Raw genomic sequence first — 14476 nt, forward strand, 5'->3', positions numbered from 1 at the left:
CCTGACCCGCCCCAAGTGTGGGCCACAGCACTGGCACGGAGGAAATTCCAGAGCTGGAGGGAACTTATTAGCTCACTACTAAGTGGTCAGGGACTCAGGTCCTGGGCCGAGGCATCAGGGCAAATGGTGGTGGACTCCCCAAGTCTGGGGCATTGATCCTGCCACACCTCCCAGCCTCCCTCAGAAGAAGACTGAGAGTCTGCCTTCAACACACACCCCTTCTTTGTGTCAGCTGCAAACTCACTTGTCCTGGTGTTTATAACCCCGTGGCAGTCACCACATCTTACCTTGATCTTATGCATATGTATCTCTTACCTTCTGAACTAAATACTGAGCTCTTTGAGGACAAACAGCCTGTCTGATTTTCAAGTCTACCTAAACAGACAGACATACACACTCACAGCTGTACACATGGTGGGTGACGGGTGAATCTACACAGAATGAATGGACGGGGCATCGAACAGGATGAAATTTTCATTAACGGCAGGTAAGAGTACCATCCATAGACCCAACCAAGTCTTCATTTTCTCCGCTGTTAGTCCTTCAGTATTTATAACAGCTTTACCTACTGTTTCCCTCAGTTGTTCATTAATCCATTTTACAAGTATTTATCAGAACTATGCGTGTTCCTGATCTCACCCGCTGGCATTCTTGAGAGCCCAGCTGACAACACTGGGTTCTGTATTTCACTGTCCTCTTTGTTTGGAAACCCAGGGCTGAAGCCTGGTGTGTCCTCCACAGTGTCCCCTCTACCTTTGTTCCCACACATTGCCACCCGAGAGTGTCTGCAATCCTATCTGGCCTTTCCCTGCCTCCATCTGGCAAACTAGAGAGGGGACTGCAGCTCTGGGGCGCCACAGTGTGTGTGGGGCCAACTGTGTTCAATGGTCACACTGCAAGGGAAAGGAAAATATGGGCCAAGGGAAGCAGAGACCAAGAGTGGAAAGGAGTGGTCATGGTGATGGGCAGCATCTGAGGGATTTGGGGAAAAAAGAAGATGAGAAGGATGAGATGGAGAGAGGCAGCAAGCAGGAGGACCTGTGTGTGTCTGCCAGCTCATCCATCTGTCTGTCCGTTCGCCCACGTTCTTGTCATCCATCCATCTATGTATCCATTTATCCATTCATTTGTCCATCCATCCATCATCTGTCCATCCGTCCACCCACCATCTGTCTATCCGTCCCTCTACCCATCCATCTGCCTATCTATCCACCCACCTCCCCACCTATCCAACCATCCACCCATCTGTCTGTCTGTCCGTCGTCCATCCATCTGCCCGTCCACTCACCCACCTATCTATCCACCCACCCATCTATCCAACCATCCATCTATCCATGCAACCATCATCCATCCATCCACTAGGCAGTTATGGAGAGGCCACCTTAGGCCAGACCCTAGGCACAGTAGGAAGGATTACGGGGAAAACCAGACAGCGCCTGCCCCCAGAAAGGCTGCTCTGTATCAGAGCAAGAAGACAGGGACTGGAGGGTGATCTTACTTCATCTGTTTCTGGAAAGAGGCCCAGACTCAGGAGCTCATTCTCCGTAGTCTTTGATGGGGAGGAGCGCCGCACTGGGTAGCTGAGGCGGCAGGGGCTTCCCAGTGGAGGACCACGCCAATCCTTCCACTCTAGGCCTTTTGTGGTCCTGTGTGCTGACCCTGCAAAGCTCTCACGACACCCCCGACCCCTGAGAAATAAGCGCTGAGCATGTGAGCGGTGGCCGACAGGGCAGCTTCCTTGCCAACTTTGTGGAGTGAGGACCAGTTCCCAGCCCTGACCCCCATATTTCTGCTTCTCCTAATGCAGAGGCAGGCATCCCTTCCTTCACCCTGTCCTGTGCTGCTAGGGCTGGGATCACACAGCATCCTCTGCTGGGGACAGGAGCCACATTAGAGCCGGTGCAGGCTGGTCACCGAGAGCGCGGGCCCTGCTCTCAGACCCCTGGGTTTAAATCCTGGCTTCACCCCACCTCCCGACAACCTCTGTCACCTTGAGCAAACTGGCCCAGCTGTATGCTCCTCAGATTCTCTAAGCGTGTGGTGGGACCAAAACACGACACCCCTCTGGAGGGTTGAGAGATTAAAGTCTTCGATACACGCAAAGCTCAGAGAACAATGCCAAGTGCAGAGGAAGCCAACAGCCCAGGCTCTTTTAGCCAGGTACAAAAATGCAGCGACATCGCCTCAGCCCCGATGATGATGGCGCTAAGAATAAAGCATGTGCCAGGCATGTTCCTCACGCTACATGTGCGCCCTTGCTCAGCACTGGTAACAAACGCACGTGACCCAGTCACTACTGACACTGTACACACTGCGCAGAGAGAACGCGGAGGCCCGGAGAGGAGAGGGGCGTCGTGCCTTCTCTCACGGCAAGCCTGGCCTCTGCCTGCCACCCGGCCTCCCCACGCGTGCTCCTTGTTCTTCTGGTTCTACCTGGAGCTCGTCCCTCCTCCTCCTCCTGGTGCTCGGGCTCCGCTTCCCTCAACGTGGCACCCTTAGGTTTAGGGGGATGGGCGAGGGGTGCTGGGCCATACCTGTGTCCTACGTCTTGTTCTCTAAACTACAGACTCGATCCTTTAACTGCTTAACGTGGTTTCCTTTTCCAGCCATTACCAGAATCCCTGACACCACAGACCACTGGTTTCAGTTTCCTCAGGGAACAGATGGGCCGTGACCTCCTTCAAAGCCCCAAGCGTGTCGCACGACTGTGTCCCTCCCGCACGTCCATCACCTTAACTCAGCGTCCCTAACCGCAGGCCACCGGGGGGGACGCACGGGGGCTGCGAACTCCCCAAGATCACGCATGAAGGTGTGTGTGGCCCAGCATGCGCCTGTTTCTGGTGACAGATCCTAGGGACCAAGAACTTCCCGCCTACCACGTGGCAGGTGAGAGGCGGGAGTCTCGGGGGAATAGCGGGTAGGGGGAGGCCCCGGCCCAAGCAGTGGCTATGATGGAGAATCGGAGGAAACCAAGGCATGGGAGTGCCTGCCGGGGAGAGAAACTGAGGACAGAAACAGCTCTAGCTCAAGTGAAGGAAGCCAGAGACTCTCCAAGAACTTCTGGGCTGAGGCAGCAGGACAGCCCCCCCGCCCCCTACCGTGGGTCTCACCGGTCAGGCTGCGGGGCAGCGAGGCACCCGCTCCCCTCCCTGTGACCTTCTGTCCGATGTGGCAGAGGGCCGAGGCTCATCCTCCTGTGCACCCCTCCAGGAAGATAGCCTCCCATGAGCGGCGAGGTCCTTCTAGGTGCTACTGTTGTGCCACCCTGGCCACAGGGCCCGTCCTGGGTGGGTGGAGAGTCCCAGACATTCCCCCAGGACACACGGATCTGGACCCTTCACTGCCCACAGCACACAAGCCTGGAAGCGGATGTATTGGCTCTTCTGGGCCCCGGTGCTCCTGTGACCAGTGTGGACATCCCACGTGTGCTATGTCCTAATGAGGGTAGGGCACCGGGGGCCATGCTGTTCTGGAAAAGGCACCTGCCCCGTTTAGGGAAAGCAACCCAGAAGCTACGTGAGGCCAGCCTTCCTCTCCCTTGGAACCACATGGGACGGTCCGCGGGCTCTCTGACCTCCAGACGCTTGCACACTGGCCTGCTCGGGAGGCGCGGGTCCTCTCCTCCATAGACTTGCTCCCTCCCTGGGCCCAGACAACACTGGCGGCCCCTGCCTGCCAGCCTTCTTTTGGGGCCCTCTGCGTTCCTGTTTGTCCTTTCCGGTCGCTTTCTTGTCTATTTGGGGTATGTGAGCCACCCTGTTCCTTCCTCTCTCCCCTGAGTCATGGACCCTCCTGGTTGTCTGCCTGCGGGTGGCTCTCTCGGTCACACCCACACAGAGATAGGAAGGGGAGACCAGACGGGGCAGCCTCACCATGAAGCGGGCTGGGGCCTGGCACGTGGCGATATCGCAACCATTTTTAACCTCACCTGGCACTCTGCTCAGAGGGGCACCCTGCAAACTAGGGGCAATAATCTGGGTGACTAGAAATAGAAAACGTTTAAATACATTTTATGAAATCCCACAGTGTGCCAGGATCAAGGTGGTAAAAAAAAACAAAAAACAAAAACTGGGGAAATACAGGCATCCAACTTTTCATTCACTACTTGGGAAAAGAAAACTCCTTCCCAAAACGAAGAAATGATGTACGAAACAGATGTGCAATATGCCTACTTGAAATTTAAGATTTAAAAAAATTATTTATAAGGAGAAGGGCATGAAAATTTAATTTAATGTTCACCTTAGGTAATTTTGTGTCTTATTGTTCGTAGCAATTACCATAAATCTGCATATCAATAAGCGAGAACAGATGTCAGTTGTTACAAGTGCTTGCCAATCAGGTCTGTTAAAAAGTGACAGATGGGTGGTTATGGAATGTTCTCATAAGGCCCATTAGCACATTCGCAGGAAGCGTCTGCGGTGAGAGGGTGGGAGGCTCCGCTCCAGGAAGGCCAGGCCATCTTCGCGAATCCAAAATGCGCACCCCACAACTCGGGGGTCCTCCAGCGCGAGCCCCTTGGCCCTCCCGTGTACAGGCCACTACAAAAGTCTCCCTTCTGCTCCCCTCGTCACAGACGGTCTGGGATGGTCTTCTCTGGAGAGAGGATGGCAAACTGATGAAAGGAGACCTGTTTTGTTGTTGGAAGCCAACATTTGCACCGTACAATTTCAGTGTTACTTTATTAAAAAAAATTTTGTTTTGAAGTTTATTTGAAAGAGAGCGCATGCGGATGACAATGGGAGAGGGGCAGAGGAGGAGGGAGAGAGAGAGAGAGAGAGGGTCCCAAGCAGGCTCCACACTGCCAGTGCAGAGACCCACTTGAGGCTCGAACCCATGAACAGTGAGATCGTGACCTGAGCCGACATCAAGAGTCAGATGCTCAAGCTGCTGAGCCGCCCAGGCACCCCCTCATTGTTACTTTTAAAACCGAGATCAGATATTCCGGGAGAGAATTACTGCCAGCTTCACTGAATATGGGAAATACAGCAGTCCTCTCTCGCGTATCAACAGATAAACTCTTCCTTGTAGCTCCGTAGTAAAGTCTCTAACTTCTCTGATAACACTTCCTCACGCTGGGAAAAGGAAACAACTGCCCTAACAAAAAACAGCCCAAGGCTCGTGAAATGCGTTCCAGAATGAAGCGAGGCACTCTTCCTGTTACTGTCTCTGAATCTCTTCCTTTCGCACAGTTCTGGACTGCTCTCTGCATCACTGATCCAGGGCTTGGATTTGTTACTTGGCCTGTTAAACCTTTTGCAGAGGAAAGTCGCCACAGCCCGCGCTGATGCAAATGTATCTGCATTTGCTGAGACACCGAGCGCCGCCGTTTCAGGCTTCTGGGCAGTAGGGAGCTGAGTGAGGGTTTGGATGTATTTGCAATCTGGACCTGCCACTTACTGGCACAGTGACTCTGGGCAAGTTTGTTAATGACCCTCTCAGCCTCGTGCTATCTGGGAACCCATACTATGCCCCTTACTGGACTTGTGGGCCCACGCAGTCATTTAACCTTTACATACTTCATTTTCCCAACTGCAACGTAGTAACAAAGTGCAGGTTTTGTGCTTGGCCCGCTGTGAGGATAAACTACATGATTATTCCAAGGAGCTCTTTTCAAAACAAAATCGTAAAATATTACCCTTGTTTATGTACCACGATGCTCTTTGGAGATGGTAGCTGTTATAAAGAAATGAATGACTGAAAAGTCACTTTTCCCTTGTTCCTTTTTCTTCAGGAAAAAGAAAAAAAAAATCCAGACTCTTAGCTCAAGTTTCTGAGATTACAGAAATTCATGGGACAAAGATTACAGTTGAGGGAGGAATGGGCAAGTTTTTCTGAGAGGTTTTCTTAGAGGGAAAATAGTATCAATCAAGGATGCTTCAAAAGTGTAAGTGAATGCATTCAGCTTCTAAAGATTTGATCCTAATCTAGCTTCTGCTTTTATTTTTAAAAAATTTTTAATGTTTATTTTTTGAGAGAGAGAGAGAGAGAGAGAGAGAGAGAGAGAGAGAGAGAAAGGGAGGGAGGGAGAGAATATGAACAGGCGAGGGGCAGAGACAGGAGGAGACAGAATCCCAAGCAAGCTCCAGGCGTCGAGCTGTCAGCACAGAGTCCAACATGGGGCTCAAACTCACGAACTGTGAGATCATGACCTGGGCCTAACTGACTGAGCCACCTGGGCCGCCCCAGCTTCTGCTTTTCAATTCCATATTCACTAAAGGCCCCCTTCTATAAAATCATGAAACACATGTGAAGTTATTTTTAGCTTGAAAGGAAAATGGGAAATTATTTTGGGGAAAAAAGCATAGTTGATGTCTCATTCGATTCTACTGACACAAATACTTAGTGACTTGTCATCCAAACTTTCTTTTTCTTCTTTTCTTTTCTTTCTTTCTTCTTCTTTTTTTTGGCTTTATTTTCTCCTTAAGCAGACAGTGTTTTAGTCATTGAAATGAGACATTTTAGATTCTAGTGATAAACCTTAATCTCCTGAAGGATAGACCATTCTATTTTGAGAGTTGTTCACAAAAAAATATTATTGGTTTCTGAAATGACGTTTCTTTCTCTTTGGGGACAGCGTTCCAAGCTGGACTGAGTTTTACAAGTGGGTTTATTATGTGGCTCCGTAAGACATAGAGACGGCATGTGAACTGTGGAGGTGCCCAGCTGGGCCGTGCCACATCCTCAGCCCTCCACGAGCATCTTAACCTAGGTGGGATTTGGGATAAATGGGCTCTTGGATTTCTTCGTATCGTTTCTACCGGATGTCACGTCCACGCACTTGGTAACATGTTTGATATTGCACCGACTACTGCCAAATCCTCGCCAGCTCACCCGTGAAGATACTGCCATTAGTTGATATAATGTTTTCTGGGCTCCGGTGTAAGGCTAAAGTCAAATTTCTTAAATTGAAAAAAAACAGGGCATTTAAGTTAAGCTCCCCCGGGAATGTATCCAAAATACAAATGTGCGTTTGTCGATTTATAAATTTATTCACACATCCACTCAGAAATAGTCAGTAGCACGTCTCTGCTGAGTTGGCTGAGTTCCTCAGCCCAGGCCATTCCAGTCTTGGGGCCTGGTGACTTGGAGGTGGGGGAGGAGAGTGAGGAAGGAAGGGGCATTAGGGTGCCCCACCCGCCTGTGGGGAGTCAGGGAAGCCTCCTTCAGAGAGGTACTTCTATTCCCAGCCCCCCAGCTCACTTTAGAATACTGGTCTGGGTCACTGGCAAACACAAAAGTTAAGTCCTACTTCAGGAGAAAACAAAAGAGCAGGAGGCCGTACAACTTGATTTTATATATATACAAAAAACCCTCCAACTACAGAGCTTCAAATACTCAGGAGGATAAGACCTGATTATCCCTATGAAGGGAGAAACCCCCTTTCTGGAATTCACCAAGCAGATGGAGCCTTGACATTTACATCCTTGATACTCTAAACACTCAAGGCGATGTTAAGGCAGCTAATGGACCCCTCAGCATTTGATTTCACAGCCTGTACGGACTAAGTGTGCTGAATTTTCTATGTGGAAGGTTCAAGAAGGTTCAAGAATGGGGTATTCTGGAAGGCCCAGAGCATTTACAGACTGCTTTAAATTAGCCATCTGCTCATGCGCCTTCCAAGGTCACTCCCAGATACCCTTAGTTTTTAAATGAGCACGCAGAGCATGTAAACGCTAACATCCTGACCTGCAGTGGTCAAGGCAGAGGAGCACAGAGTCTAATGACAAATGACAGGGCGCTGTGTCCACCCGGGAAGACGCGCTTGGTAGTAGCCTCAGGACCCAGTGACCTTCTCTGCATAATTCAAGTGCCGCAGTGAAAGAGCCGGAGGCTTCCTCGAAGGAAAGACCCTAATTTCGGATTTGGGTGGGTCCATACTATTAGGAGGAAGAATAAATGTTGCACTGGCTGAAAATATGACAAATCTTCACATTTATTTTAGAGCTTGCAATCTGGAGGTTTTCTCTTCAAAACGCAGAAAACTCCCTGAATATTTTACTTATGACTCTCTGAGACCCTTCACAGAACGAAAAATTAACCCTTGAATGGGATTCCTCGCTCTAAAGCCAGCTTCCCAAACTGTGTTCATAAAGATACTGCTGAATGATTTAATTTACCATTTTAACATATATTTTTTCCTAATAAGTAAAAAGTAGTATTATACAAAAAAAAAACCCCCCACCAAAAAAAAAAAAAAAAAAAAAAAAAAAGCTGGCAGTGCGAGAAGATTTAAAGCCCGATGAGTAAGTCGGCAGTTTTGTATTTTTCCCCCTACAGGTCAATACAGCCCATCAGACAACAGGTTCCCATGAGCCTGTGGGGCCGCAGGGGAAGGCTGGGCTGACGATCACAGAACCCATGTGAGGAGGAAGTCCTTCCAGATCCATTCAAAGTGAAACAAACAAAACCAAGGATATTTATTTGGGGAGCAAAAAAAAAAAAAAAAAGGAAAAAAAACGAGAAAAAAGGAGTTTCGTAGTGACAGCAAAAGAAATCTGGCTTTTATTCTGCACATTCAGGTTTCATTTCATTGACTCAGGGTGTCTGTCCTTCATTAAAAACAAATGGTGCTTGATTCTAATGTGCCAAAAATCTGTTCTTCTCCTTGCCCTCTCTCCCCCATCTTTCTGGAATCAAACAAGGGAAGAGGCTTCTCGCTGTTCCTCACGGCAGGTTAATGGCACCTGTGTTCTGATTTATTGCGTGGGCCGCCTTCCCTGGCCCCGTGTAAGTTAGGATATCAGCCTGGAAGGTGACACGGTAGGAGTGACCTTTCTTCACTAATCACTGCACCTCAGTTACTACTGACACAGCTCATTATAAAAAGAAATCCTTTACGAGCCAGCTTTCAAATCCAGCCCCACTTTGATTTTCTTAAGAACAAAGATTATACTTCCACATAAGCACAAAGCTTCTGATGCACAATTCTGTCAACCGGGGTACTGAAGTAAAAAAAAAAGGCACCCTGTTAATTGGCTGTGGTTATCAAGGGATGGCAAACTGTATCAAAGATAGGCCTGCGATCCTGGCTTTCATTATGGCGGTCAGAATATTTATTGACTGCTTCTTATTGAAATTTTAGAAGGACGTCAATCATGGTGGCTGCCCCCCGGATAGAGGAACCTTGTTGGAGATTCCCCCGCAATCAATCCCATTAAAAACCAAAACCAAAACCAAAACGCAACACTTGAGGATGCTACGCAGGGCTTCTCGGCCTCTCTGGCTCCCACCCACCGCTGGAGAAGCCCAAGGTGGGAGAGTGACTCCCGAGTGACTCCCCAGCGGCGGACTCTCATGTTTACACCCAGGTCAGAAAGTGAACAGGGCTGCTAATCGCTGTCTGTTCGTCTTCCCCGCTGGCGTTCTCTGCCTCTGAACCCACCCCGAATGCAGACAGCAGCATGCTCAACAGCAAAGGCACGTGTCAGGACTTACCAGCCATCTGCTGAATGCCACTGAACGCACCCAGGTTGCTGGAGGAGGTGGCCTGCTGCAGGAGCTGCAGAGAGAAAAGCGGACCGTCAGACCAAGGCAGGGACAGGACAGGGCCACGCCAAGCCACGTGGGGGCCCGCCCGCTCTCCCTCGCGCGGACCCAGCCGCTTGCTGCGACTATTCACGGACAGAAGGCTCCCAGAGTCGGGGCTGTAAATCCATACTAATGTCCAATCTCTATTAAGAAACACAGACACTGGGGAAACTCAGTAACACTGCTGCCTGCCTTAAAACAATCAATTTAGTCTTTTTAACAACCAGGTGTTAAATCTACAGAAACCAACGCGGCGTGACTAATGCTCTCTCTGTAGCCTAGCGGTTACCACCACTCATCTCTGCCAATCAAAGCCCATCCCTCGCTCTCCCACTTGCCTTCCCGGCTCGGTGTCCTTCATGAGAAGCACACGGAACTCAAAGACTCTTGGGCCGACAGAGACATCACCACGGTAACTATGGACATAAACATAGGTAGGCACAGCTACGCCGGTGACCACACGACCAAGACAACGGTCACAATTTTAAGGTGGTCTTCACCGGCAGAGAGGAACATACTAGTTGTCAAAACTTACAAGTATCTGGTGTGATGTGCAATGACGCTGGGCAGATGCGTCGTCATCTTTTAAAGCCCAAGTTAAAATCAGGATCTCTGAGCTTTTCCTTAGAGCTTTCAAAAACACCCCCCTCCCGTCCCACCCTCAGTCAGTGGGTATCACAAGGTAAAGGCAGGTGGCTGCTGTCCTCAAGGGCTCCTTTATCTGTCTGATTCAGCTGAATTATAGATTAACTTCCGTCCTATACCATTAACCTGGATTTACTGATACTCTTTTGGATAAGGTAGATCAACAAAGACATAGGAACAAGCACGTAGTTCTATACGCAAATGTACGTGGATACCAAATTCATCAAATTTATTACTGAGAGATGTGATGATACTATATGCTCAGGAGGAACAGGACCAATTCATGACTTCAAAAACACCTTTCAGAATTTATTTGGAGTGCTGCAGAAGCACACAGCACTGTCCTTGCTCTGGGTAAGGGTAGATTTTTTTTTTCAGTTCAGTGCAAAACCAGGCCTACAATAGGGTAGGATTCAAAACTGAGCATCTCTCCATGGACTTAAAATCACCAAGTGGAGTGGAGTGTCAGTGGCTGATTCAACCCGAGTCTCAATTACAATGATATTACGGGGATTAACAGTGACAGGTAACCAAAAACGCCAGCGATGTTCACTCATCCCTCCTGACTTGTTGAGATAGACTGTCTAGGGGTTACACACAGACCCAGAGACACACACGAGGAGGAAGAAGTTAGAGATGAACCGCTCTGATAGAAATCCTTTATCTTGGTCTGGTATCTTGGGTTTCCCATTCTCTTGCGATTGTGAGCCCTCACTCCCTTTCCTATTAGGTATGCTTAAAAATTAAAGGGAAGTAAAATTGAATTAGCTTTGAGGCCATTTTAAGGAATTAATAATGCCAACCGAGGTGCGTGGAACTCGTGGGAAGTGTCCTTAAACGATTGCCAAGGGTTCCACCCACTGATAACCATCCTCGGGTGGGACAGAGTCGGAATCTACCCCTCAACACAGAAGGAGGGAAGGCCTGAGAGGCCAACGGCCCTTCCGAAGAAACGGGACTTCCAACTGAAAGGGGCAGAACCGATATGGCAGAGAAAGAATGGAAAGCTGTGGCAGAAACACACATAGTTAAGAGCATATGAAAGTGTGTTTTTGCGAGGCTGAGATGAATTCTCTTTCAGGGTACAGAACTAATCTGCAGATGCAATCAAAGAAACGTGCCACAGACTTTTGTAAGCCGCGGGGCATGGGAGATGTGCCAGGAGACCGGGGACAGGCACAGGTGTCTTGGTTTTTAGAAATGACGGAGTAGGAAGCTGGTTTCTTAGGAATCACAAGAAGGGGAGCCTGACATCGATCTCTGATACCAATTCTGGTACATGCAATTAAACAGGTGTCCCGTGAACGACCGAAAAGCACAAGTTCGGGAAAACCGAATCACCGTTAAGCTGGACTCATTTCTTGTTTTGTACGAGTTTAGGTGGCGAGACCAAGAAGACGATGCGGCACGGCATATACGGATCTTGGCAAGACATCTGAGGAGATCTCTCATGGTGCCTTTGTGGCTATGACAGAGAAATGGCTAGAAGGCGCCTAGTCAACTCAGGCCACGCTTTTGTTAACGGCTCAGATGAAGACGGGAGGGGAGCGCGCCTCGCTCGGTGAGCAAACACGTATCGAGTAGCTATCACAGCCAGACCCCGCCGGGCAGCGGGCAGGGTGGGCCGGGAGAGGGCCAAGAGCCACAGCCGCAGCCAGCTGCACAGAGAGCACACGGAGGACTGAGGTGCCACTTGCCCGCCGGCAGCTCAGTCTTGGAAACGCTGCGGAGCCCCTCTGAGCCTCTCCGTCTGCACCGGTACCGGCAGGCTCTTACCTTCCAAGATCACAGGGAGGACTGCTGTACGGGAGTGCACGGGCTGTTACAAGGTGAGGCTAACGGACCACGCGATCCCGAGGGGGACAGTTACCGTGTCAAGTAACAGGATCGGGACAGAACACACGTGGAGCACGCACGCGCACACTCACACCCACACGTGCGCGCTGAGAGAGGCCAGCACACGCCACCCAGACTCAAGAGGGGAAGTTATATTAATCAAGGTGAAGTCCCGCGTTCAGGTGCCAACGTGGAAAAAGGGGCCGGAGCACCATGGTTCGGCAGTAGTTCGAGTAAAAACCAATGACAACCCAGACCAGCGTTAGCCGCCTTCTGCCTCACGTGCGACATGGTTAGTACAAGGGCCGCTGTGAGGCTGCATTAAGACAGTTTCTTTAGAGAACAGTGTGGAGGTTCCTCAAAAAATTAAAAACAGACCTACCCTGTGACCTGAGCACTGCTAGGAATTCACCCAAGGGATACAGGAGTGCTGATGCATAGGGGCACTCGTACCCCAACGTTTATAGCAGCACTCTCAACAATAGCCAAATGATGGAAAGAGCCTAAATGTCCATCCACTGACGAATGGATAAAGAAATTGTGGTTTATATACACAATGGAGTACTACGTGGCAATGAGAAAGAATGAACTATGGCCCTTTGTAGCAACGTGGATGGAACTGGAGAGCGTGATGCTAAGTGAAATAAGCCATACGGAGAAAGACAGATACCATATGTTTTCACTCTTATGTGGATCCTGAGAAACTTAACAGAAACCCATGGGGGAGGGGAGGGAAAAAAAAAAAAGAGGTTCGAGTGGGAGAGAGCCAAAGCATAGGAGACTCTTAACAACTGAGAACAAACTGAGGGTTGATGGGGGGTGGGAGGGAGGGCAGGGTGGGTGATGGGTATTGAGGTGGGCACCTTTTGGGATGAGCACTGGGTGTTGTATGGAAACCAATTTGACGATAAATTTCATATAATAATAATAATAATAATAATAATAATAATAATAATAAAAAGACAGTTTCAAGTCCACACTAGGGGCCACTGCTCTGTGCTGTTTAGATCTCACCGGGGGAATTGTCTTAGATTCTGGTCGCTGTATTTTACTCCAGATATTGACAGAAACGGGGAGCACGAGGAATGGCAGGAAAATGAAAGTTTAAACCGATGTAACCATGGTCGAGGGAACTGGGTTTATTCGTCCTGAAGGAGGATCTAATTTGGGGGTTTCAACTACAGGAAGAAACATCTGATCTTGTCGACACAGCTCCACAGGGAAGAGCCGAGACGGCCGAGTCAAAGCGTGAACGGGGTCCCGCCGGTCCCCACGTGGCCCGCACTAACCTCTCTTCAGCGACACGCCCGCCTCAGTGTCGCCGTGACCGGCAAGCGCGCCGCGCCCCCTTCTCAGGCAAGGCCGCGAGCGGTCTGCCACACGGGTCAGAAATTTCACCCCGTGGGACTCCGCGGCCTGGGCCAGGCCAGAGTTAAACGAGTCACACCCCGAAGCTGATCGATTTAACTTGGAGAAAGGAAGGGCCGTCAGCGCCGGCTTCACTCGCGTCCCGGGACTCGAAGAGCCCCGGACGAGCTCTTTCTGAACTGGGGGGGGGAGCGGCCCGGGCCCAGCACTTACCGCCAGGTACTGCGGGGTGAGCCCGCCCAGGCCCGTCAGGTTCCCCCAGGTGGCAGTGTTGAGCTGCTGCATCTGTTGTGCCAGCTGCTGCTGGAGGCGCCTTTGCTCTTTGTCCTTCTGAGTGTCCGCGAACTTGACGACGATGGGTGAGGAGCAGCCCTGTGGTCAGACACAGCGGAAAGTGAAGAGGGGGTTACCGCCCGGCGGAAGCCTCTCGTGACACTCAGCACCGGGCCCAGCTTTCTCCACTATCGTGGAGCACGCGGAACGGTCTGGAATGGTTCTAAAACGGTTTGCTACTCCTTCTTCTTCTCTGACCAGGACCACCAACAGAAAATTCCAGATACTGTCACTGGTTTCTCTGGGGCTCTGGTGGTCGGTGCGGCCATTTGCTTTCTTGCTCTGATTATTAAACTGCCTCTCCTCCTCTCTCCGTGTGTCTTCCTCCAACCTTTCCGGGACCTCCTCAGAGACAAGACACCTTATCAACGTTCTTTAATTAAGCTTCGTGCTCCGCTCGTCTGACAGACAGAGTCGTCTGTGTGTCTGCCTGTTTCCACACGTGAGCAGGGGACAAAGAAGGAGAGATGCCATAATGGGGACGAAAACGTCCCTCGCTCATGTCTCTTGTTCACTCTTTCCCATTTTCAGTGATGCATTTTTGAACTCAGGAGCGCGGGGAATCTCCCCGACTGGGCACTATCGGTGGGGAGAAGTGGGTTGTTTTAGGAATGTGGATGAGGGAAGGAGAGAGAGAACGCAGGCCCCGACCAACCTAACTGTGGTGTTTGCAGACGGGCCTCCCTTCCTTCTCTGACGCGTCTCCTCTCTCCACCCTGCCTGGGGCTACCACAAACCACCAGCCTCAGAAGCATATTCTAGCAAG

At 50.2% G+C, this 14476-nt stretch overlaps 1 protein-coding gene across 14 annotated transcripts in view; it reads right to left on the reverse strand.

Annotated features, from left to right (window-relative positions):
- CELF2 (CUGBP Elav-like family member 2) overlaps positions 1-14476 on the reverse strand; it is an 835088-nt gene that overhangs the window by 47183 nt on the left and 773429 nt on the right. For all 14 annotated transcript variants that reach the window (XM_058682192.1, XM_058682201.1, XM_058682202.1 and 11 more), the window contains 2 exons: positions 13591-13749; positions 9436-9499 (listed from right to left, as the gene is read on the reverse strand). In XM_058682192.1, coding sequence (XP_058538175.1) covers positions 9436-9499; positions 13591-13749 — 223 coding nt within the window. The remainder of the gene's footprint in view (positions 1-9435; positions 9500-13590; positions 13750-14476) is intronic.

Source organism: Neofelis nebulosa, chromosome 8 (assembly GCF_028018385.1).
Source record: "Neofelis nebulosa isolate mNeoNeb1 chromosome 8, mNeoNeb1.pri, whole genome shotgun sequence".
Taxonomy (NCBI): Eukaryota; Metazoa; Chordata; class Mammalia; order Carnivora; family Felidae; genus Neofelis; species Neofelis nebulosa.